We start from the raw sequence: 23,121 nt of genomic DNA, 5'->3' as shown, positions 1-23,121 counted from the left end.
TTCTGATACTCGTGTCGAATTCCGAGTTGTATTTCACATGTTTAATTTTTTTTTGCCGAATCGGACACCTAAATCTGAGTCAAATTCCAATATACGTGTCTGTATCCAGGTAACACTGTTGATCAATGCCTCCCACCTCTTGGCTCCGACCTTTCGTGCCCAATGCGCCCGTGTAGTTCGTGGCGGCAACAAGTCGATCGCAGAAGCGCGAGTGCAATGGCAGCCGGTTGGTGGAATCGGCCAGTGCCGAGGCTAGGGCGTGCGTGCGCACACGTACACGGACACACACCCCGAGCTTGGTAGGGGGAGGGAAACCCTGCCCCGCCGCATGCTTGGCGGCCAGGACTGTAGGCCCTAGATTCTCTGTCGCTGGTTTGCATGGGAGCACGGAGCATAGCCAATAGTGGATCCAAAACAAAAATGATCATATGTCTCAAACTGGCCTATTAGTGTTTGAGTGTCCTAATTATTATGCTAGAAGGTATTGCATAAACTGTTGATCACTGAAAAACAAAAAATTAATTGGTATAAGATGCACCAAGTAGTATCCACCCCGACATGCATTTGCATAAGCCCTAGCGTGTCGCGCATGTCCACGAGGCCTGATCCCGGAGGATTTGCATAGATTCGCGTGGAAATCTCCACTTGCACTACTCAAAAATCAAAATTTGACATGTGGACTAAAGGTTTCAAATTAATGTGTCTGTTTAGTGTAGCTCTAACTTTAAGATCCAGGTTAAATTTGAAGTTTGTACAGTAAAATAAAGTAATTTAAACTTTTATTTTTAATCTAAAATAAAATTAGATGACTCAACTAAATAACCTCAATTCACTCACATCTCTAGATTCAAAATTTCTTAAAACTAGATTTAACCTGCTTAAAAAAATCTTAAATCTAGCGCTATATCAAACCGGCTCTATAAAGTTCAAAACTTCAGCTCCAAATCTCTTACTTTCAACTCGAAAGCCAAGAGGATTTCATCTCCTCCGCACCCGAGCCATGGCATTTTGCGGGTGTTATCAGCGAAGATGTTAATAACGCAAGCAGATAAGTATGGTTGCATTCCCTTTTATGTCAAATGTTCGACTATTTAGGTGGCAAATCCTGAAAGTCACGTAAATGTAGTATTATATACTGAAATTTCTTGCAAACTCTCTCATAGGAGTCATGTCCCTCTCTTTTGTCCTAGCATTGCTAATTAAAGAAAAAAATTCGACCAAAAACCGGTGATAAACATTCTCTGCCATCTTGTGGGTATTGAATGGCAGAGCTCTATCAAGAATTCTTAGAAACTGAGTTCAAAAAATTCATGAATATAAAATTATAGATGTTTAAGTGAGCATTTTGTTTTCATTTTAGATTAAAAATAAATACATAAATCATTTAATTTAAAAATACAAACTCTAGAATCTAGATCTGAGGCCTAACTCACGGGTGGTCTGAAAGGATCACATTAGCTAGCCGTCAGTACTATAGGTAGAAGTAGTTTGCGTATATACATAAAACCCCTTCAACTTATTCATCCAGCAAGAAAATTTCTCACTCCACTGCCCATCTTTAGCTCCCGTCTTCTCCGCCTCCACCTCCACGTTCGGCTCACTCGGTCCTGAAAGTAAATTTTATAAGACCCTGTCCTACGAAAGACCCACTTTTGTTATTTTCTGTATAAATTGAACATAGTAGTTAGTTTTCTAATATTGGTAATCACAAATAAACAATACATAAAGAGATGTATCCTTTTTGTTCAGCAGGTCTATATAATTGATTATGGGCTTGCTAAGAAATACGAGGACCTTCAGACTCATAAACACATCCCCTACAGGTGAAGCATATTAATTGATGAAGTTTTGACCTAGAATTGGGATTGGATTTTGTTGTGCCAAGTAGTTCTTGTGTTAAATTGCAAGTACATAAGCAGAACTGGGAAGTGGAAATTTCACACATTCTCTATTATGCACCCGTGTGTTGTCATATTTTTCTACATCGTCTTTGAGAGATAGTACTTCCTAACGGTAAACCATTGGGACAACCCAACAGAGGGTCTGTGTGGATCCAACACAGGGTTATATAGTACCAGATCACGGTATAGAGAGGCTTATAAACCTGTGAACATCGTTCTTATTTTGTGTTGTTTACATGTAAACTTCAGATCTAAGTCTTCTACATTACATGCAAATATGTAATGCATTTTCTTCGACATTTTACAGGCTAGGGTGCTAGTCTCAAATTTAATGTGCTAGCTTGGATATAAACTGAACTTTTGACATTTTCATGATTAGTTGTTTTTCTTCACAGGGAGAACAAAAATCTGACTGGAACAGCACGTTATGCTAGTGTGAATACTCATCTTGGAATAGGTCAGCAGAAACAAGCAAACCCAACCCTGATATCCTTTATCTCAAATTATGATAAAACCATACATATTTTGATTCTCGTACCCTTGGTCATAAAATGAAGAGTAAATTATACAAAACTACAAGTATTATATCATTTGTAACACAAAACTACATATATTATAAATAGTAACATAAAACTACAAGTATTGTACATTAATTTCATATTAAACTCGATTTTAATTAGATTCATCAAAAAATAGTCTTATGTTTCTTCAAAAATCCTAAATTTTTTTTTTACGTGTTCCATAATTCATATGCAACCTATTTTAATTGGACCCACCCAAAAAAGTCTCTGTAGAATTTAAACTAAATTCTCTAAAAAGCTACTTTTATAACTCCTAACAATTATTAGAGTCTCAAATAAAATTTTAAAATACAGAAAAATTTACTAATATTTTTCTTATATGATAGAATAATTTTTAAAATTATTTTCAGCATTAGATTATATGATGAAAAATTGAGTTCTTTTGTAATGCTCCATTTATATACTTATAAAAGATCTTACTTTTTCACGTATAACCTAAGACTAAAAATAATTTTAAAAATTAGTCTATTATATAATAAAAATATTAATGAATTTTAAAAAGTTCGGTTGGACGCGTGACCATCCGGTTTCTCCCAGTCTAATTTACTCATCAGACCCCGACATGCAAGCTCTTACGGTGCGTGTAAAGGGAGCACATGTTGAATCAAAGACAAAAGGACATGTCAAATCTTTAAACTTTTTTACACGATCACGCAACCATGTATCGTTGCTGTGACTGTAAAGCTCTCCTTGCCCTGAATCATGTCGCGTCGAGCATAGCCCCCACCATCTTCTGCGTGATAGCTTGTGTGGGAACCGCAGCAACACCGATTCGTCAAAATAATTGGGGCTTGGATCACCCTCCATCCAACATTTACAAATACAAATGTCTTCGAATTTAACAAGAACTCGAAACCTAAGTACACGGCAGGATGGCTATGTGCGTCGAGAGAGAGAGGGTTGCAGCCATGTGTCATCTTGTATTCTCATGGATTTTTCAGAGCAGACAGCCTCTTCTCTAGTTCCTCCAGCTCTGAACTGCAAATAAGAGAAGTAAGGCTATCTCCAGCAGGATCGGTATTTCCGATCCGTATTTCTGTGCAGCGTGCTAGAGCATCCTTTTGCCGATCCAGCCGATTGGTATTGAGCTCCAGCAGCTTTGGTTTCAGACGCTGTAGGGAAGCGGGACCAAAACACTGTAGCACCAGAAGTCGAAAATTTGCCGATTGATTGGAGGCTCGTATTACTGTGCCGAGTGTATGTCTGTGGGCCCGAGGGAAGAAGGAGAGTAATAAAATGTATGAAATAGGGTAGCTGTTGGAGATGAAAAAATAGAGGATGCTATAATAGTATTAGATGATGCTATAATAGTATTAAAGAGGATGAATTTTTAGAGTATCTGCTGAAGATGATCTAAGTGAAACAATTGTAAGCCCCTATATTCAACTCAGACAGTAAGCTACAGAGAATAGCTTGTGGTGAGTGATTATATGTGTGAAGTTCGCATTGCTGTCTCAGCATATATGTCAGCAATTGAGCTCCAAACAGTAAGAATGTAAAATCTTACATGTTTGCTATTTTCAAGGAGTGCAGACAAAATAACATGAATATAATCAGGAACAGGTTCAAAATGTTGAAAATGGTACTTACAATTTGATTACGACTAAAGAATTTATTCAATTTATAATACCACAATAATACAGGGGATACAACAATTAAATCTTAGTTCTGTATGGGACCTCTTCATTATTTCAATAAACGGCAAAATAACATTGTCAGGGAGCTTAAATAGTCATCCTGGCTCCTTGGTCATAGCGATTTCCAATGAAAAAAAATACAGCAACCATAGCAAGGGGGGAGGGGGAGTAGAAAAGGAGCAAAAATCTATATAGAATTGTGGACCAAGGATCTTCCGTACCTTTCATCAGCCTGAACATTCTTTCCAGCGATTCTTCCTTTAGGAACCGAGGACAACTACAGGAGGAAAACGATGAGAGAAGTTTAAAACAAAGGAATAGAATATGGAGTGAAGAATTGTGTTAGCATCTTCAATTACCTGTGAGGCAATATCAATGCCAATCTCATCCAGAACCTAAAAGACATTGACAAGAAATAGAATGAATAATAAACAATAGTGTGCAGGGCCAATGAAAGAAACATGGAAGGAAAAACATTTCAGACAGACGCTAGCAATTTGCACTTAATACAGACACCGGAAATGACCTGGTTAGCTAGTTCTTCAGTCTCTTCCTCGGTCTGATCATCGTCTAAGATATTGTCAATGGAATCAGCCATCATCTGTTAGTCAGTGCATACCGTCACATGCATTTTTTTTCTCACATACTAGCGCCCAAACACACATCACACTCGTCAGAGCTTTCCTAGAAAAAGAAAATGTAATATCATGTCCTATCGTAAGAAATCAGTCCACTAAGCTCCGAAGAAAGATAGCATACCGTCATATCCATTTGCGCTGACTGTTTTTGGAATTCTTGCATTGTCTTCATCTGCTTGGAAGGTTCCATTTGCTGCAAGTAAAAACAAAAGAAAAATTGAAGGTACAACACTTGTAGAAGATGTTTATTTGATTGTGAAAATTATATTGTACAGTCCAGTTAAATTCAAACATGCAAAAGAAGTCAAGAAATGGAACTTACTGGATAAACACATTCTACTATTTACATATAAAATAAATATTTGATCTTTAAAAAATAAACATATCACAAATGCACATATATTATACAGGGCGTTACCTTATTCAAAGCTCCCATCGCTTCATTCGCACTTTGCAAACCAGTAGCTACTGAAGTGTTGGCATGCATTGCCTAAGGGCACAGTTCACCACCAAAATCAGAAAACCAATTAACCAGACCATGTATGTGGAAGAAAGAAAAAGGGGGAGCAGTATTTTAACCAGTGTATGTGTCGCAATCCCCCGAATCTGAGCACGGCTACCTTGCAAATTAGAAATCTGCTGCCTTAACCTGATCGGCTGACGGGCTAAAATTTTAGTTGCTGCCTGCGAAAGAATAAGGAAATCATTAGAACCGAATGTTGGGAAACCTGAACCAGTTCATTTCAAAGATTCTGACTTCAAACACGGAACGCCTATCATATGTCACAATCATTTCGCCTGCAGCACATACTTTTCTTGGTTTGAATTCAGGAAGGATGACATCAAATTAAGCAAGTGCCGGAAGGGAAAAAATGCATGACGTTAGGCGGCATCTTAATCTCCACTGTATAAAGTACGAGTTGGTTTGTACGTCACTCCTCCCCCACCTATCTAATAAAAAACTAGATAAAAATCATGCCTCCTCTATCCCGCAAAAGTAAAAACCGCTGAACCGGCCATCATATCTGCTCGACCGCACACCACTTAGATCTATCTGAATCCCCTTCCCACCGGGTTCTCTTCGACATCCGACCATAGAAGGCAGCGTCGTCCACATCTGGTGAGGTCCGTGCACAATAGCGATGCCGAGTAGGTGACGCCAGCGGAGACACGAGGGGGGGGGGGGCGATGTGGCCATCGACATCAATGTCTTGAAGCGATGCGGCGGCGGGAGGCGCTCGTGGGTACGCGTGGACATGGCGACGAGTGCCTTAGATTCGGTCAAGGTCACCAAGGCGGTGCCTGGACCTCCCTGCACACGACCTCCGCCTCCTCGACCCGCTCTTCATCTACCTATCCGCCATCCTCGGTTGCGAGCGCGCCATTGTTTGCAACCTCGAGCGGATACGGTGCATCATCACTGCCGACAAGGTGCTGGTCCTGCGCAACCCCGACTCTACGGGGGCGCCACGGCAAAGGAGGTCATGTGGAGGTACGTGGACGAGCTGCAGCGCTGCCTCATGGACCGTGCCAACGACCTGTCGTTTGAGTTCATCGCCCTGGAGGTCGCGCTTGAGGACACTTGCTCCTTCCTGGACTCACAGGTGCCACCCTCAACCTCTCTAATGTTTTAATGGTGAAGTATCTAACTTCTTCAACAAATGGTACATATGATTCTCACGTGTCAGTTATTAGTTTCAGCACTCTTAATTTGTTGTTCATTTGTTTGATTTCCATTATACTAGGTTGCTTACTACCACCAAGTATCAATAGGCAATGTGCAAACTGTCCGCAAATTTGTCCGAAGTCTTCGTATATTCTTACGGAACCTTCGCACTTTGCCGTAGCTGAGGATATTTCACAATTTTCTTCAATCTCCTTTTGATATTGAGTTTCCTTGGCCTCACTTCACCAATGACTAACTTCTTATTGTTTCATAAGGAGGTTCTTCGTTACTAGTTAGAAGCTTATAGTCGAACTTTTTCAAAATTTTGTGGAGATATAACCGGTTGATGGCATGATATATAGTGTTAATGGCTTATGCCCAAAATTAATCCGATATCTTGTACTCATCAAACATATTTCTTGTCAACTCTATAAGAGTCCTATTCTTTCTCTCGACAACCCCATTTTGTTGAGGGGAGTAAGGTGCCAAGAATTAATGCTTGATTCCTTCTTTATCAAGAAACTCTTTAATTTATGTATTCTTAAATTTATTTCCATTGTCGTTTCTCACCTTTCTGATCTTCACATCAAATTTATTTTAGGATTTTCTCATAAATTTCTTGAATATGGCTTGCGTTCCACTCTTATCATGTAAAAAGAACACCCAAGTGAAACGAGAAAAATCATCAACAATAACTAAGTCATACTTGTTACCGTCAATACTTATATACATGATTGGTCCAGATAAATCCATGCAAAGAAGTTTTAATGGCCTTGTGGTCGTCATCACATTCTTGGCAAGGTGAGTAGCTCTAACTTGTTTTCTCTCTTGACATGTATTACAAATTCTATCTTTTTCAAAAGAAATAGTTGTTAGTCCTATAATGTGCTCCCCTTTAGAAGTTTAGATAAATTCCTCATACTAACATGGGCTAGTTACGATGCCATAGCCAACCCATTCTAGTATTAGCAATTAAACAAGTTTTAAGTCTTATTTCATCTGTCAAAAAATCAACAAGATAAAGCTTGTCATTTAAATGGCTAGTGAAAGCTATTGAGGAGTCTTCCCATTTAGAGACAATCACATCCTTATTAGTAAAAAGACAATTATAGTTAATTTTATAAAGTTATGATACTAACAACAAATTGTAGCTAAGAGATTTAACCAACAAAACGTTTGAGATCGAATGATCATTGAAGATAGCAATTTTAGCTAACCTAATTACCTCTCCTTTTCCATCATTTACAAATACAATATTTTCATGTGATCCTTTATTTTCTTCAAACGATGAGAACATACTCTCCTTTCCGGTCAAATGATTGGTGCATTCGCCATCAAGTATCCAACTTGATCCACCGGAGGAGTATGCCCACAAAATAAATTATGCTTTTGCTTTAGTTACCCAAATTTGTTTGGGTCTTTTTACGTTAATCACCCACACATTTCTTTTCACAACTCGATCTTTTATGCGATCAACAACATGTAGAATAACTACTTTATCACGGTAGTTTCTCTTAAGCATATAAGAAGCATAAAAGTAGCTTGAGGCATATAGACTTGAGATTTCTTGACTTGTGTGGTGAGATCAACTTGCTTGCCTCTCTTAATGAACTTGAGGCACTCTTTTTTATTTATTACCACACACTCACTTGGCTTGTTCAAGTACACGTCATAACCAAGCCATATTTTTTGCTGGTTGTCTTTGGCCTCAATAGTCTTGTATAGAACATCCTTGAATTTATACGTATTCAAGCATCCATACTTAGTCAAGACACTTAGCCTCTTATTTTTCTTTTATAATGCTTTAAAGGATTTAACATTAGTAGTATAAGTATTTATATCAATATTATGGCAACGAGAACAACTTTGACTAGTGGATACATTGAGCAATGTTGCATCATTATAGGAGTATATCCTATGAGTTGTGATTTTGAGACTAATATTTGTTGCATGTTGTATCTTTTGTAGTTTTATGAAGAAAACTACATGTTCTCGAAGGTATGTAATGCTTAAATGATTCAATTGATATCAATGTCAAATCTTTTATTTATTTAAGTTACCTCTATGCATAATATAGCTTAAACTTCATATCTTGATATATTGTCTAGTTGTGCATATATTTTATTCTCACTGTATGTATGCACACATATAGGGAGCGTTTAGATTATATTACGTGAGTTTATAAATTATGATCCATGTACTTTTATAGCCTATAATTGATATCATTAATTTGTAGTGATATCTATACAATTAGTATATTTTAATTGAATCATGATTTGTGAAGCTCGCTCTCATGTGCTCTAATATTTTTTCTTTTGAGTTTAACATGTACATATAGCCTTTTTGGATATTGTTGACAAAGTGAGAGAATTTTGATGATTAAAGCAAGATGCAAGTTGCAATATGAATAATCTAGAGGAGGTTATAGCAACTAGCAAGATGTCTAGAAATGCTGAAGTTAACAAAAGAGGAGGAGAAGAAAAAGCTCTTGTATGGATCGATAAAGGAAGATAGTAGCGATGGAGAAAGTAGAAATCATAACAAAAGGGGACTAAGTAGTAAGAATATGCATCCAAATAATTTGGTAAGATTTTATGCTTGTTTATGGTATTTACATTTGGTATCTTTTATTATTTGACGCTTGCTTTGGTTGTGTTGTCATCAATCACCAAAAAGAAGAGATTATAACGAAAATGACCCTATTAAGCCATGATTATGATTTTGATGATTAATGACAACATAGTCAATGTGACTAATATGTTGTCAAAAATATATGTTAGTAAGTCTCATAGATACAATGCATGAAAAAGCTATCGCAGTTAGGACAAAGTTTGATCGAATTAAAGAAGCCTCAGGAAGATTTGCCTCATCGGATAGTTCGGTGCTGTGGATGTTGAGCTCATTGGAGTATATTTGACAAAGGGAGAGAGAGACCTGAAGACCTCACAGGAATGTCCGGTGATTAGCAAATGTACATACCGAAGAATTTCTACCAGAGAAAGTTGCAACCATTGAAGTTGAAGATCAAAGCACCAGATTGTTCGATATCAATGTGTTGCACACATCGAACAATGAACAATGCAAAGGGACAAAAGGAGTTTAATACATCGAAAGATCTGGTGTATGTGTTGTACACATCAAAGACTTAACATCGGACTAATTTACATAGAGAGGGTGTCAAGTATTGAAGAATGAAGTTCAAGGCACCAGATAGTCCAGTAATAAAGTGATGTACACCGGATGATTTCATCGGAGCAATTTACATAGAGAAGAAGAAAATACTCGGATGGCTCAGGATAACTCACCGGATAGTCCAGTGATGAAGATGAAGTATACACTATAGTATCCGGTGTTCATAGAGGCTTAAGTGAGATTCCAATGGCTAGTTGTGAGAGCGTACTTACAGGATGATCCGATGTTAGTACTATTATTTTCATCGGATCATCCAGTGTTAATAACTTTTCTAAGCCGTTAGGTTAACGGCTAGTGTGCAGATTTGAGGCTATAAATACCTCTCCACTCAGATATTTGAAGGTGCGGCATGCTGCTGTAGTCCTGAGAAGTTCATGTACACCTAAGAATACATCTAAGCCAACAAAGTGCTTAAAGTGATTATCCAAGGTGATTAAGTATAAGATTAGTGAGTGATTAGTGCTTATAGGCCTAGAGACAGTGTTGCTAGGTGATTGCTGCCTATAGAGTCTATCAAAGAGTGATCCAATCTTATACTAAGTGGTACGTCGACACCTTGGAGTCTTGGTGACTCGTCGATAAATTTGTTGACGCTTCGACTTGGTGTGGAGCGGCGACGTGAAGCGTGTACGGGGACACATAGACCCTTGCCTTGGTGACTCAAGTTCCAAAGTGATCACAAAGGCAATGAACCGGAAGATAGACTAGTGGTAAGATTTTATCTTGGTGGCTCATCATCATGAATGCCCTATCTTTATGATTTACTGGCTCAAGAGCCGTAACCGGTTGCCAACTGAAAGTATATTCTTTATGGAGCTCTAACATGGACTAGATGTGATATTCATGCTATCGATACCACGGGATAAATATACTTATGCCGAGTTTACTCTATCTAATTTATTTATGTTTCCATATTTACATTCTTGTAATTTAACTTTTTAGATAGTTTGCAATCGTTTTGATTGGTATAGTAGACATACTAGATAAATTTAGAGCATTTTTGATAGAATTTGATATAAATTTATTTTATGTAGTTTTTAAACCAAATAAATTTTAAGTATCTTAATTGACATTCATGATATTACCAATCACTTCAGTATTAAAGAGCTAGCAAACAAAATACGAAAAGAAATGTCGCGTCTGTTGACACCAAGTCATTTAAATTTGTGTTGGGACTATAACGGCACAACCAAAACAATGTACTAACCAGCTAAGGAACAACGCATCGAAAAAGCCGAAAGACTAGGCTATGCACAGCTCCAAAACTAATAACGCCAAATCTGTTAGCCTCTGTCATGTAGATCCCTCAGAGCTTAATTTAATATCATATAACAATGGAGAAATAATTACACTCATAAATCTATATTGCGAACATGTAACTATAGATCGTGAGATCGATAGTTACATTTTGCGAAAATGGAACATCGATAGTTACATTTTGCGAAAATGGATCGTGAGATTTGAGACCAACACGTGAGGGGTTGCCTGGAATTTGAGCACCATGGGTGGCGTTAGCTAGCTAGACTAGACCAACTCGAAAGTGGCATCCGAAAGACAAATCTATTTTGCCCTCCGCTGTTATATCGACGCCCACCATTACCACCATCGTCTTCCCGTCTCCCCCATCTACACCTCCCCATCGCTCGCTGCCCCAGCTTAGGGTTTCGCCTCCGGCCGTCGCCTCAGATCCCGCCGCCGCCGGCCCCCGATCCTCCTCCGTAGCTCGTCGCCGATCCCGCCGACCTCCGATTCGGGCTCTCCCTCCCCACGGGAGCGCCTCGAGCTCCGGCGTCAGGGCGCGCGTGGGGGGCAGATCTAGCTTCCGGGGGCCCGCCTGGTGCATGAGAAGGGCACTAGGGTTCGGGAGGAATGGAGGTGGAGACGGCGAGGAGGGACGCGGCGGCGCTGGACCCGGAGCTGCTACAGCTGCCGGAGCTCGCGCCGGGCGCGCTCCGTGAGAACTCCAGCATAGCCGACGCGCTCTACTCGCAGTGGCTCGCGTTCCCGGAGACGAACAAGCTGGTAGCCCTTCCACCCTCCCTCTCACCTTCCTCGTGTGCTCCTTTCGATCTGTTGCTGGATTGGCGTGGCTTGTGCATAAATTTCGCGTGGACTGTGTGATCTCCTGCTCGTACTAGTGAGAAATATCGCCTGGGTTGCTTTGGCTGGTGTCCTTTTGTGCTGTGGCGCGTACTAGTTTAGATTGCTGTGTTCATATCGCATTTGCGAGCTTGTGACGAGATGCAGTACGATGATGGAGTTTGGTAGATCAACGTGTAGGGTCCTGTTGGAGTTGAATGTGGTAAATTTGGAAGTACCAAATATATACATGTCTATTGTCCGTTTAGTTGCTTTCTTTGTCTTACATAACTTAGCACTTGCGTGATGGTGTGCTTGGAACTCGCCAAGGTGAAATTGAGGGTAACTGGGTAGCATGGATACAGTATCTGGCCGTGTATTTTGTATGATTCTTGTCAGGTTGTCTCCGCGTAATGGATTGGCTTTGATTGTTGTAAGTTTGGCAGACATTGGATCTGTAATTTAGTCAGTCTGGGAGGTCGGGGTTTCCCTTTGCTAGCTGCTTATTCGATATGATTCAGTTAATTTATTGATATAAGCGACAAGTGTAGAAGATCGCCTTCAAGTGCACATACAGTTCGTGTCTGGGATTCATGCTGCTGGCTAACTAGTTTTGCTTATTGTTTCTACGATTTTGTAGTCTAGGTCTCTAGGACCTTATTAATTTGCTAGATGACAGCTCTGTTGCATTGGCCTTTTCTTTGGAACATTCTTCTTTATTTCACAAATTAAATACAGAGGTTTTAATGGGGCATTAAATATTCAATCTAGCTGTGACTGGGGGGATTGGGGGGGGGGGCGATCTTTAACCTCTATGAATTAGCTTTATTGTTTTTGTATGATGCATGATCGTAGAATATTGACATGACAACTCAGTGTTACAGTTGCTACCAGAACTAGCCTGATGCGTTTTGAAGCTGGGCCAAATCTGCCTCTTTATGTTGTTTTGTTGCATTAGTTGATGGGTTTAAGAGAGCGTCTGTTTGGTGGTTTACAGTTGATACAAAAGAGATGGTGCGTGCTATGATCCAAGTAAATGTGCTGTGTTTGCTAATGTGTACCCTCTTGTTGCTTGTTGATGTCATGTTTGCAGTGGTACACTATGAGAAAACTATTTAAGATATTAGCTTTCCCTGTCTTCACTTTTATTTAGATTGTCCTGTCCATTAGTTTTGCAAAGGACTTACATCAAGGGCTTCAGTGTAGGGAATGATTTGACATTTTCTTAGACTACGAGTTCGAATTAAGGGATTCTCTTTGCAATAGCATTATGATACAGGCATGCATAATCTCGATATTAAATGTGTTTTATTTTTAAGTTTCAACAGTGATGTTGACTTTTATGGAATTTGCAGTTGGCACCTTTTGATGCCTTCCATCCTGTTCGATGATTCCATCTATTGGTCTTCGATGCTGAATGCAATGGATTTTGAGTTGAGAAAGTTATACAGTTGCTGTGATTGTTTTAAAGTACTCCTCGGTAGCTTAGTCATGCACAGCTGTGCAGGTATATTAACCTTGTTGTTGTTTCAAGGGAATATCTATCTGCAGCACTGCAGCAATAGACCATATAACTACAATTGATGCTGTTGCTACAGCAGTTTCTTTAAGCAATATCATTTCCCGGGTGAAACCTAAAGATGTAGAGATATTGAAAATTTAACTTTCCCCGTGGCTTGGTATGTTTTGGTTTCTTTGTCAGTCTGTTTGCCCATATGATGTGTTCATTAGAAAATAAGCCTTGTCAGTTGCAGATAGAAGTGAATGGCTTTAAGGTTTGTATGGATGAATAATAAATGCATGATACCTAGGGGAAAAGAAAAAGAAAACTTCATTGGCAGTATGGCGCTTTCTTGAACCCAGGGTAACGTTATTAGCAGATATAGGATTTATTAGCTTAATGTTGCTAGAATGTTTTTGTTTTCTTTGCTTTGTTGGTTGTGTTCTTTTTCTTGAGCACTTATAATGTTAGTTTTGTACTTGTACACACACTGGGTGATATTTTTCATGTGTGTTTATATAGATATCTTTTCCAGCACCTAAATCTGTGAACATTATTTTCTTATCGTAAATTGCTGAGGTTTTCTTTATGCATATGTGAAAGATCTGACACTTTGCTGTGAGGGATCCATGATTTCTTACAGAATTTGTTTACCATGGCTACTAGGTAAAGGCTTTGATTGAGGATGCAAAAGCTGGTGCTACACTAAATGTTGCTGGGAGCTCTGCTAGCACAAATGCTGCTTCAAGTAGTTCTTTACCGTCGATGTTTCCTGCTGGTAGTGCTCCTCCCCTTTCTCCTAGGAGCACCTCTGGCTCTCCCCGTGTTATGAGACGAGGTGCTGGAGCTGGACCATCGTCCTTGGGTTCTCCACTAAAATTAGTAAGCGAACCAGTGAGGGAGCTTATACCTCAGGTACTTGCATCTGTGCTTTCATCCAATATTGCAGTGTTCATTTTTACATTCACTGACTACGCATCTACTTTTGTTGAACCAATTTATTTTGCAGTTTTACTTCAAGAATGGGCCTCCTCCTCCAAAAGATTTGAAGGAGCAATGCTTATCTAGAATAGATCACCTATTTTTTGGTGGGGAGGGGCTTCAGATTCAAGGTGAATGCTTTAAGGGTTCGACCTCTCAGTTTTTGACATATTGAAATGAACTCTGAAGCTCACATATCTTATTTTTCCATACCAGAATTCAGATCAGTGACAAAAGATATATGCAAGATTCCTTCATTCTTCTCTAGTGTTCTCTTCAAGAAAATTGATGTTGCATGCACTGGAACTGTCTCAAGGTATGATGCTCGACATCTGAATCCAAGGTCCATAGTGATGCTTAAAGATCCAGTTGAGGAACTTTAGTTACTTTCAGATGTCAGGCTAGTCTCTCTGTGTCCTATTTCAGTTTGTTCATTCGTTTTCTTTGGGGTCTTGTTTCCTTTGTCCTTTTTGCTTGAAAAATATACTAAAAGCCTAAATCTCAGTTGTTCCATCTTGTGACAACCATGTCTGTCTGTGCCTTTTATGACTTTTGTCACTTAAGACAAATATTATGTGCTACAGCTTATCTTTGTTTTCAACATTTTAGTTAAACATTTAATGTTGGCTGTTTGTTTTTTTAGTTATAGTGTAATGGTTAATAGGCCATGGTGTGTTAAATTGCTAAAAGGTCTTTTAAGATAATGAGGTGCTACCTAATGAAACCATTATTTGATTTTTTCTTGCTATTGATTTTGTTTTAACTATTCGAGTCTTTGAAGTTCAAGTGTTGCCCCTGTTTGGTCAGTACCTGAACCACTGGACGTGAAATTTTATGTTTAGGTGGTAGGTCCTCCATCATAGTCATACACACAGCTTTGGAAACCAGCTGGTTTTTGCTTCCTAGCTTTTAGCTTAGAGGTGCATATCGAGAATGGATATTTCTCTGCCAAGGGTATGTAGGTTACTGACTACAAAGCAGCCAACACAAGAACCTCGAGAAATGCAAAGAAGCGCGAACAAAAGAATCAAGTAGACTAGAAGTATAAATTGGTAACCTGGTTTTCGTAACGTTGCTTTCGCCGGTGACCCACTGATGCTAGCTTTTGTTGGGTCTTGGCTTGCCGTTGGTACTGGTTTCTGCTTAAACCTACAAGACGCGGTTTATGGATTTTTCAGCTGTCAGTTGAGTTTATTCATTTCTAATCGAAGCCATGCAGCTTCTCTTTCCGCAACTAGTGTGTCAGATCCCGTATGGATTCTAGCTGTGATGGTAAATTTGACATCAGGCAACTTATGCTTTGTTTCATGGGTATTTAACAACTGGTGAAGGATGTGATACATTATTTCTGTATGTTCTCTTTACCATGCTAGAGATCTGAAATTAGCTTCGATGTAATCGTTTGTTTCTTCTCTTCGTAAGTCATGAAGAGTTGCAAGAACAATTTGCCTTACATCTCATCCTGAGTATTCAACATAACATTAGCAATTGTATTTTAGACTTAGCTTGGGTTATCTAACTCTTTCTCTAAACACAGGGATGCTTTTGTTGATTACTGGATCAATGACAATAATATTACTATGGATATGGCTAGCCAAATATTTGAAATATTAAGAAAGCCGGGTTATAACTATCTCACTCAGGTCAGCATTATTTTCCCCTGACTGTTCTCAGTACGAACACAGGAATAGATTATTCCAGCTGGAGATGATATTGATTCTCTGATTCTTCTTTTTCATTGTTGTGGTGCTGTATATTCTCTGTAATTTGTACAGGAGGACTTTAAGCCTGTCCTAAAAGAACTCTTGGCAACTCACCCTGGCTTAGAGTTCTTACATGGCACTCCGGAGTTTCAGGAGAGATATGGTAATTTATGTTATTCAAGTAAACAAGCAGTCAGCAGCATTATTCTTTGTACTGATGTATACTTCATATGTGCTTGTCTACGTTCTTTATTATTCTGTTTTCTGAGATCAATGTTTCTTGTAATTTTGCACATATGAAAAGATATAACAGGGAAGTCTTGTACCTGATGGTATAGCAGCACACTTACACTTGTTCGTTAGATGTTTAGAACTGACTAGCCTTCTGCTAGATATATTAAATTCGGTTTTGTGGACTCTTAATCTGGTTTGACAATAATCTTGTCTGTGTCATGAACACTTTTTGTGGCAACACTTCAAATATGATGCAGCATATCAATATCTGCTGTAGCTGCCAATGTCTTAAGAGCAGATTGTTCTGTCATATCGGGGTTCTTCTCATGTACTTTTCTGGGCGATTATGGTACGCCGACCTGATTAAGAATGGCTTGCTCTTTCTTACCCTTATGCACTGATTCTGTTCTCAAGTAGCATTAGGGCAGTAGTGCATCCATAGACCCATTTTAGATTTTTAGTATAAATTAACAAATTTGTATGCAAAAGTAAGCATTGGTTGCTTGAAGCCTGGAACATTATCATTGTTTTACTGAGAAACACACTTGTCCGTTGTTCTTTTTAAGATATTATTTTCTGAATGTTTTGAACTATTGCTAATGTTTGCTGCATTGCTTCCATTTGTTAATAATTTCTTGATATTTTTTCAGCGGAGACTGTAATATACAGAATCTTTTACTCCATAAATAGATCTGGAAATGGCCATCTTACGCTCAGAGAACTCAAACGTGGAAATTTAATTGCTGCGCTTCAGCAATTGGATGAGGAAGAAGATATCAACAAAGTGTTGAGGTAATTAATTTTTGGTGTTAAAATATTGTCTCAATGTCCGTTATTGCATGTATGGCCCATGAGTTCTCAGCATAATGGTGGTTTCCATTATACTATTTATCACGATCGAGTTTCCTACATGCACTTTTGTGCCTTACATGTACTTCCATTCGTTGTGCCATGGGATTACATTGCTTGAAGCTGTGTTTTCTTCATATAGCACAATAAGATTCTTATTTGATTTTTCCAATGAGTGCTAAAGTCTGGTCATGTTTGATGCAGATACTTCTCATATGAGCACTTCTATGTGATCTACTGCAAATTTTGGGAGCTGGACACAGATCATGATTTTCTGATTGATAAAGAGAACCTTATCAGATATGGAAACCACTCATTGACCTATAGAATAGTTGATAGAATATTTTCACAGGTTAGTCTGTTCCATTGGTGCATTCAGAACTTAGCCCTTGTTTACCTATATGTTTTTTTGTCTTTATATTTGCTGTTCTACTGTTACTTAGGTCCCAAGGAAATTCACAAGCATGACAGAAGGAAAGATGGGTTATGAAGACTTCGTTTACTTTATATTGTCAGAGGAAGACAAATCGTCTGAGCCTAGCCTTGAATACTGGTAATTGTGTATACATAGTTTTGTACCTTCTGTCTTCATGTGGTAAGGTCATTCCGTTCAATCTAAATGCATGGTGGAGGTTCACCCACCCTAACTTTCCTAGGTGGAACACCCAACAAGTTTTAATTAGTCTGTGTCAATGTCCTGTTTGATCTGCAGGCATTGATGTTGAGCTGGACTCCCAACAAATTGTCAAATTTTTGGAATTCGTAGTTGCCAAACATGTTGTACTTCTTTTTTCTTTAGTTTTTAAGAAAAAAAGATTCCTGCAGCTTCTTTTAATTTGCGCAGGAAGGCACAATGCTTGTTTCTGATTCTCTTTCTAAACATGCATATACTTGTGTTGCAACTTATGTTAGCTTATTGTACATTTGCATTAGCATATTGTAGTTGTATATTAATTGAAATATGCGAAATGATTCTTACAGGTTTAAGTGCATTGATCTTGATGGTAATGGTATTTTAACTTCCAATGAAATGCAATTTTTCTACGAGGAGCAGTTGCACCGTATGGAGTGCATGGCACAGGAGCCTGTGCTTTTTGAGGACATATTGTGCCAGATGATTGATATGATTGGACCAGAGGTAGAATCTCATATATAATCATGATGCATTTTAAACTGGATTTGATAAAGCTTTCCCTTCCCGCAGAATGAGGCCTATTTTACACTCCGGGACTTAAAACGGTGTAAACTCTCAGGAAATATATTCAACATTCTTTTCAATCTCAACAAATTCATGGCATTTGAAACTCGTGATCCATTCCTCATTCGTCAGGTGATTATAACCCTCCATAAAGTTGTAAATCCGCTGCCAATTATTAAGTTAACTAGTTTGATACTGTTTAATTGCAGGAACGTGAAAATCCAACTCTAACTGAGTGGGATCGGTTCGCGCATAGAGAATATATTAGGTTGTCAATGGAAGAAGATGGTGAAGATGCTTCAAATGGAAGCGGTGATGTGTGGGACGAATCACTTGAGGCTCCATTCTGAATTGTGTGAGTTTTTGTACTGTATATTATTTTGTTTGATAAATTTAGTAACAGAACATGTGAACATAGCTAAATGAGTTGCAGAAAGCTACACCTTGAATAATAAACCACAATTGATCTTAATGTAAAGTTTAATTCTAATGGTTAAGAAAGTTATGCACATTGTTATGTGACACTACCAGACCATTTTCAAGAATGAATAATTGCATGAACACCTCTTATGCTTTGCTGAAATTATAACATATAGATACTTGTGACGGTCATAGTCAAACCACCTCTCCGTTGAAGTTCCAGTTCTATAATGTTACCTATCTGGCTATCTCTACATTAAAAATATCTTTTTGTCCCCCTACCCTCAAAACTGTCTCCTCTTCCTTTTTATGGATGGAGAGATGAATATTAGCAACTTCGAGTTTATGCCTTCTGAAAATAAGGATGTGTTTGGTTGGTGAGATGAGGTTGGATGGGAGATGGCCATCCATGGCCATCAATATTTTTTAGGCGTTTGGTTTGAGGGTGGGTGGGTGAGATCATACGACTTTTGGGAATATTAATATGCTGGATGGAGTGATCCATTCATTTTGGCTGGATGAGGCCATCCACCTTGGCTAATAATGATCATTAGTAAAATAATTAGTGATAATTAGCATGTTGTATTGCCAATTAGTATTTATTACTATAGGATTATGGTTGTTAAGTGATAGTGTGTTTATTAGTGCACTATTGGTGTGTCGATCAGAGTAGCACATTTTGTTGTATTAGTAATTACTACGATAATATTAGCATTGATAAGCGTTAGTGTGCGTTGATTAGTATATGGTTAACTACTATTATTATTTAAAATTAAGAGATATAATTTAGTTAATTACTCTTATCCCATCCACCCTCATCCCTCCAACCAAATAGAAAACTGTCTCATCCCATCCACCCAACCAGACTACTTTGATGAACATATCTAAAAAAACAGGGACGACCATATTCCATCTATCCTTGCACTCCAATCAAACACACCCTAATTGTAGCATACGAGGGCAGTTGCAAAACTCGAAAATACAGGTGAGTGATTGACAAAAAAAGATTTATCGGCAGGCATATTGCAGCTTAGCAGGGGTGTATCCTGTGAGCATGCACTAAATATTGCAAATACATGGAAGTTATGTGTAGTATATTTCACAAATTCTCAAAAACAAAAAAATTACAAAAGGGGAAAGACATGTTCTCTACCTCCACCAAAAAATTTCAAGAGTAAACTCAACTTCTTTTGTAAGGGTGGCAGTGGGTCGGGTTAGGGCTTGTCGGGTTTCAGACCTGGCAGGGGCGGAGTCGGATGTAAAATTTGACCCGCGGGGCCATCGGGTCGGGTCCAGAGTAGCTTCTGCACCCACGGGCCCTGAATGTAGCCCAATTTGGCCCAACGAAAGGGAAGGGGTGCAACAATAAAACTAAACAGAAAGGGGTGGGTTGGTGGGTGGCTGGGTGCCGCTTCTGCATTCTTCATAGTCCGTCCACCGAAATGGCCATGGCAGCGGAGGGACCGATCCGTGTAGACGTCGTGCTGGTTGGCAGCAGAGGTGGCGAAGGGCAGGGAGAGGGATGCGGGGAAGGAGATGAGGGAGTACGTGAGTCCACCGACTGATGCGCCCATGTTCGTGTCGCATGCTGTCGCAACTACAACTCGTGGGCGCTAGTGGCCCGGGGGGGGGGGGTGGGTGGGACTCCATCAGCAACGGATCTGCCAACGGCCAGCTGAATCGACGAGTAATCGCCGATTTGCCGAGCCTGATTCAACGCTAGCTATCGACTGCCACGCCTATGTTTGTGTTGCCAACTGTCGCAGCTGCAACTCGTGGGTGCAGCTGGGGGAAGGGACTCCAGCAACGAGCTAGCGATGGGTCCACCAACAGCCAGTTGAATCGATGGGTAATCACCAATTTGCCGAGCCCGATTTGATGTGGTTTGTCTCCGCACCGGTGGAAGACGGGAGTCATGGCCCCGGCGGCGGCGAAGTTGAGATGCGATCTCTGGCGGCTCAAGTGCAACTGTGCAAGCTTGGGTTTTGGGTTGCCTTGTCGGGTCTTGGGTCCCTGTCGGGGGCAGGGGTGGATTTGCACCTGGTATTGTGTTCGGGGCCGGGCCGGGTTTGAAGATTCGGGTTTCAGGTCAGATGTGTTCTTGCTCCACCTGGCCCCGACCTATTGCCACCCTATTCTTTTGTGAGATGAAAAGACAAAAGATAGATACAGTAGTGAAGATTGTGCACTGTTTTTCTGTTTTTTAATTTGCTCCTTCAAAAACATGGCCTCCTCTATATCTGGTATTTGTTGAGATATTTTGAGAACTTTTACATTTACACACCGGGGGGGGGGGATCTGTGCATACAATGTTTGGGTGGACTTGTATTGTGAAATGGAGGGAACACTGTTATCTTATTTTCCATAGCGATAACACTGTTCTTGACCTAGTCATGTCCTCTCAGAGTGACATGGACGTAAACTTTGGACATCACAAATTTGTCTAAGACCAGAACTGGCCACCCAAAGGCAGGCCTAGGAAAACTGCTGACTTGCTTATGTTCGGCGGTTTTCTGAACTCTGATTGGTACACTAAAATTACAAATCTGAACTTTTTATAATGATATACTTGTAGTCATTACCTTGCTAACTTTTTTCTAATTTTTAATTTTTCCATGAACAGCTCTTGCTGGCTGAATTTGGTTGGACATGGATGATTTTGGTTGCGAAGTGGGAAGAATTGTAAAGTTGGTGGCCTACCCTGTGGAGCCCATTGCAGGCTCACAGCAGATTCAGTAACACCAAATACTACTTACAAGTTTACTGTGCAGGTCTGATTCGATATTTGTCAGTTATCCTGTCGTGCAAACATTTTTGCTTGGCTGGAAAAATGGGGAGGGAGGTTGATGGGCGCTTCCTGCAGTGTCAAGGCAACAACCTCAACAGTCACCAATGGTGCTATTAATTTGAGGACCCTTCCTGGTCGACTAGTTCCATTTGTTTCTGATTGGTCCTTTAGGAGGGATGTATGCTAATTCAATTGCTGTGCTCAAATTTTGGAGCTGAACTGTTAATGCTTGGCTGCCATTTTCTTTGTTATTCTGTGGAAGCGCGATCTAGCAATTCCATCAATGACATGATCAGGGTATGTAGCTTTCAGGTTCTGTTTTCTCTTCAGCATGGTGTTTTGTAGTTCTTGGCTTCTTGCCGTTCTTGGTACATTTTGGGAGGAAAGATAAATTCCTCAAGGCATGGACAATGTTATCATTTTGTAACATTACCAAAGCAGCTGTGGATGGGGTGCATAGTATTTTTAACAAAAAGGTAGATAACATTGGCAATCCAGTTTTTGTTAAGGTGTAAATTTGGAGAATGTTTTAGATTGCAGTACTATTAGTGTCAGATACGTGCGATGTCTTGGCAATGGTTTGCTTATCGAGTTACCTTTCTGCTTATGTGCAGAAACATTATATGTGCTGATGTGCATCGGTATACCTTGCTCTTTCTTTTAAATGAGGCATTTTTTCTTGGAAACATTTTTTAAATTTTTTGTTGGCTCATTTTTTTGTCAACTTTGGTGAACATTTGTTGGCCAAAAGTCTGTGGCACGCAGCACTTGCAAAAAATGCGGTCAACTTATTGATCTGATCAAAAGAGGTCCCCAATACCCCTTGTGGCCTTCTGGTTTGGGCAGTGTCTGAACCGTAATCCTATCCGACTCAAAACCATGTCCGCCCTAGGGGTTCTTATCCTACGTGTCCCGGCTGTGGGTGGCAATGAAATCATTATCATAGGCATAAATACCAGAGCTAAATTATACAATAAAGGTCCAAATTGAATATGTACATGCAAAGAGATTTACAGATGTAAAAAAGTACAATTATACATATAAAATGGGTTAAATCCCGAATGCACCAGCTTGGTGACCCAAAAGCTCTCAAATCCTATAAGAACTCAAATATAACATAAATCGACTTTTAATCTCTTGAAAGATTGCACCCGCTCGGGTCAACCCATGGCTGAAACTTGTCAATGCTTGTTGAAGGACTTGCAAGTCAGTCTTCAAGATTACTTTAGTCATGTCCATGCAATTAGCTTCTTGTACCGCGTGCAAAAAAGATATCATTTTGCACCATCTAAAACAATATTATCCATCCAAATGTATAGCCTAAGCTAAATTATGATAAAATCCACTATAGATTCTCTAATTCACACAATAATGCACTAAAAATTCAGTTATTATCTCGTTTATAATTTTTATAAAAAATGTAACGATGCAAAGTTATATATGGCAGTGATGCTAGTTGATATTTTTAGGTGATCTTTCTAGATAAAGAAATATCTAAGCGAAAAAGAAAATGAAATCATGAGATATGGCAATGGCACAACGACTAACCTATGTTATAACTTTTGTATATGTCTTATGAGGGTCCTGGTTATTTTGAGATATTGGTCTTGCAAGAATAACTTGTAATTATTTTGTTTGTCATGTTATGATTTTTTAGGAAGCAAAAAATTGGAGTTAGAATGAGACATTTAGTAAAAAAATAAAATAAAAGATGGTATTTTTTGCACACGCCAGTGTACAACATCATCGTTTT

General features: G+C 39.3%; 2 protein-coding genes across 2 annotated transcripts; one reads left to right on the top strand and one right to left on the bottom strand.

Annotated features, from left to right (window-relative positions):
• Window positions 1-3,408: 3,408 nt before the first annotated feature.
• On the bottom strand, window positions 3,409-5,550 carry LOC133908054 (vacuolar protein sorting-associated protein 2 homolog 3-like). Its single transcript, XM_062350181.1, has 8 exons — window positions 5,515-5,550; window positions 5,337-5,441; window positions 5,176-5,247; window positions 4,879-4,950; window positions 4,646-4,720; window positions 4,479-4,514; window positions 4,341-4,396; window positions 3,409-3,460 (listed from the first exon to the last, which is right to left on the bottom strand). The coding sequence occupies exons 1-8, from the start codon at window positions 5,548-5,550 to the stop codon at window positions 3,409-3,411; spliced, it is 504 nt and encodes a 167-aa protein (XP_062206165.1).
• Window positions 5,551-11,160: 5,610 nt separating this feature from the next.
• LOC133907048 (probable serine/threonine protein phosphatase 2A regulatory subunit B''delta) lies at window positions 11,161-21,797 on the top strand. Its single transcript, XM_062349043.1, has 13 exons — window positions 11,161-11,637; window positions 13,862-14,110; window positions 14,205-14,307; window positions 14,393-14,492; window positions 15,714-15,819; window positions 15,952-16,042; window positions 16,764-16,905; window positions 17,167-17,314; window positions 17,406-17,515; window positions 17,944-18,100; window positions 18,167-18,292; window positions 18,370-18,515; window positions 21,204-21,797. The coding sequence occupies exons 1-12, from the start codon at window positions 11,485-11,487 to the stop codon at window positions 18,508-18,510; spliced, it is 1,626 nt and encodes a 541-aa protein (XP_062205027.1). The 5' UTR covers window positions 11,161-11,484; the 3' UTR covers window positions 18,511-18,515; window positions 21,204-21,797.
• The last annotated feature ends 1,324 nt before the right edge of the window (window positions 21,798-23,121 follow it).

Source organism: Phragmites australis, chromosome 24 (genome assembly GCF_958298935.1).
Source record: "Phragmites australis chromosome 24, lpPhrAust1.1, whole genome shotgun sequence".
NCBI lineage: Eukaryota > Viridiplantae > Streptophyta > Magnoliopsida > Poales > Poaceae > Phragmites > Phragmites australis.
This window is presented reverse-complemented; position numbering and strand designations above follow the sequence as displayed.

Coding starts and splice junctions, on each gene's coding strand:
- LOC133908054 (XM_062350181.1), bottom strand. CDS start 5,550: ATGATTGTGACATATGATAGGCGTTCCGTGTTTGAA. Junction 5,442..5,514: donor ATAGGCGTTCCGTGTTTGAA/GTCAGAATCTTT, acceptor ATTCTTTCGCAG/GCAGCAACTAAAATTTTAGC. Junction 5,248..5,336: donor GGATTGCGACACATACACTG/GTTAAAATACTG, acceptor CTGTGCCCTTAG/GCAATGCATGCCAACACTTC.
- LOC133907048 (XM_062349043.1), top strand. CDS start 11,485: ATGGAGGTGGAGACGGCGAGGAGGGACGCGGCGGCGCTGGACCCGGAG. Junction 14,308..14,392: donor GGAGGGGCTTCAGATTCAAG/GTGAATGCTTTA, acceptor TTTCCATACCAG/AATTCAGATCAGTGACAAAA. Junction 17,315..17,405: donor TTGATAGAATATTTTCACAG/GTTAGTCTGTTC, acceptor ACTGTTACTTAG/GTCCCAAGGAAATTCACAAG.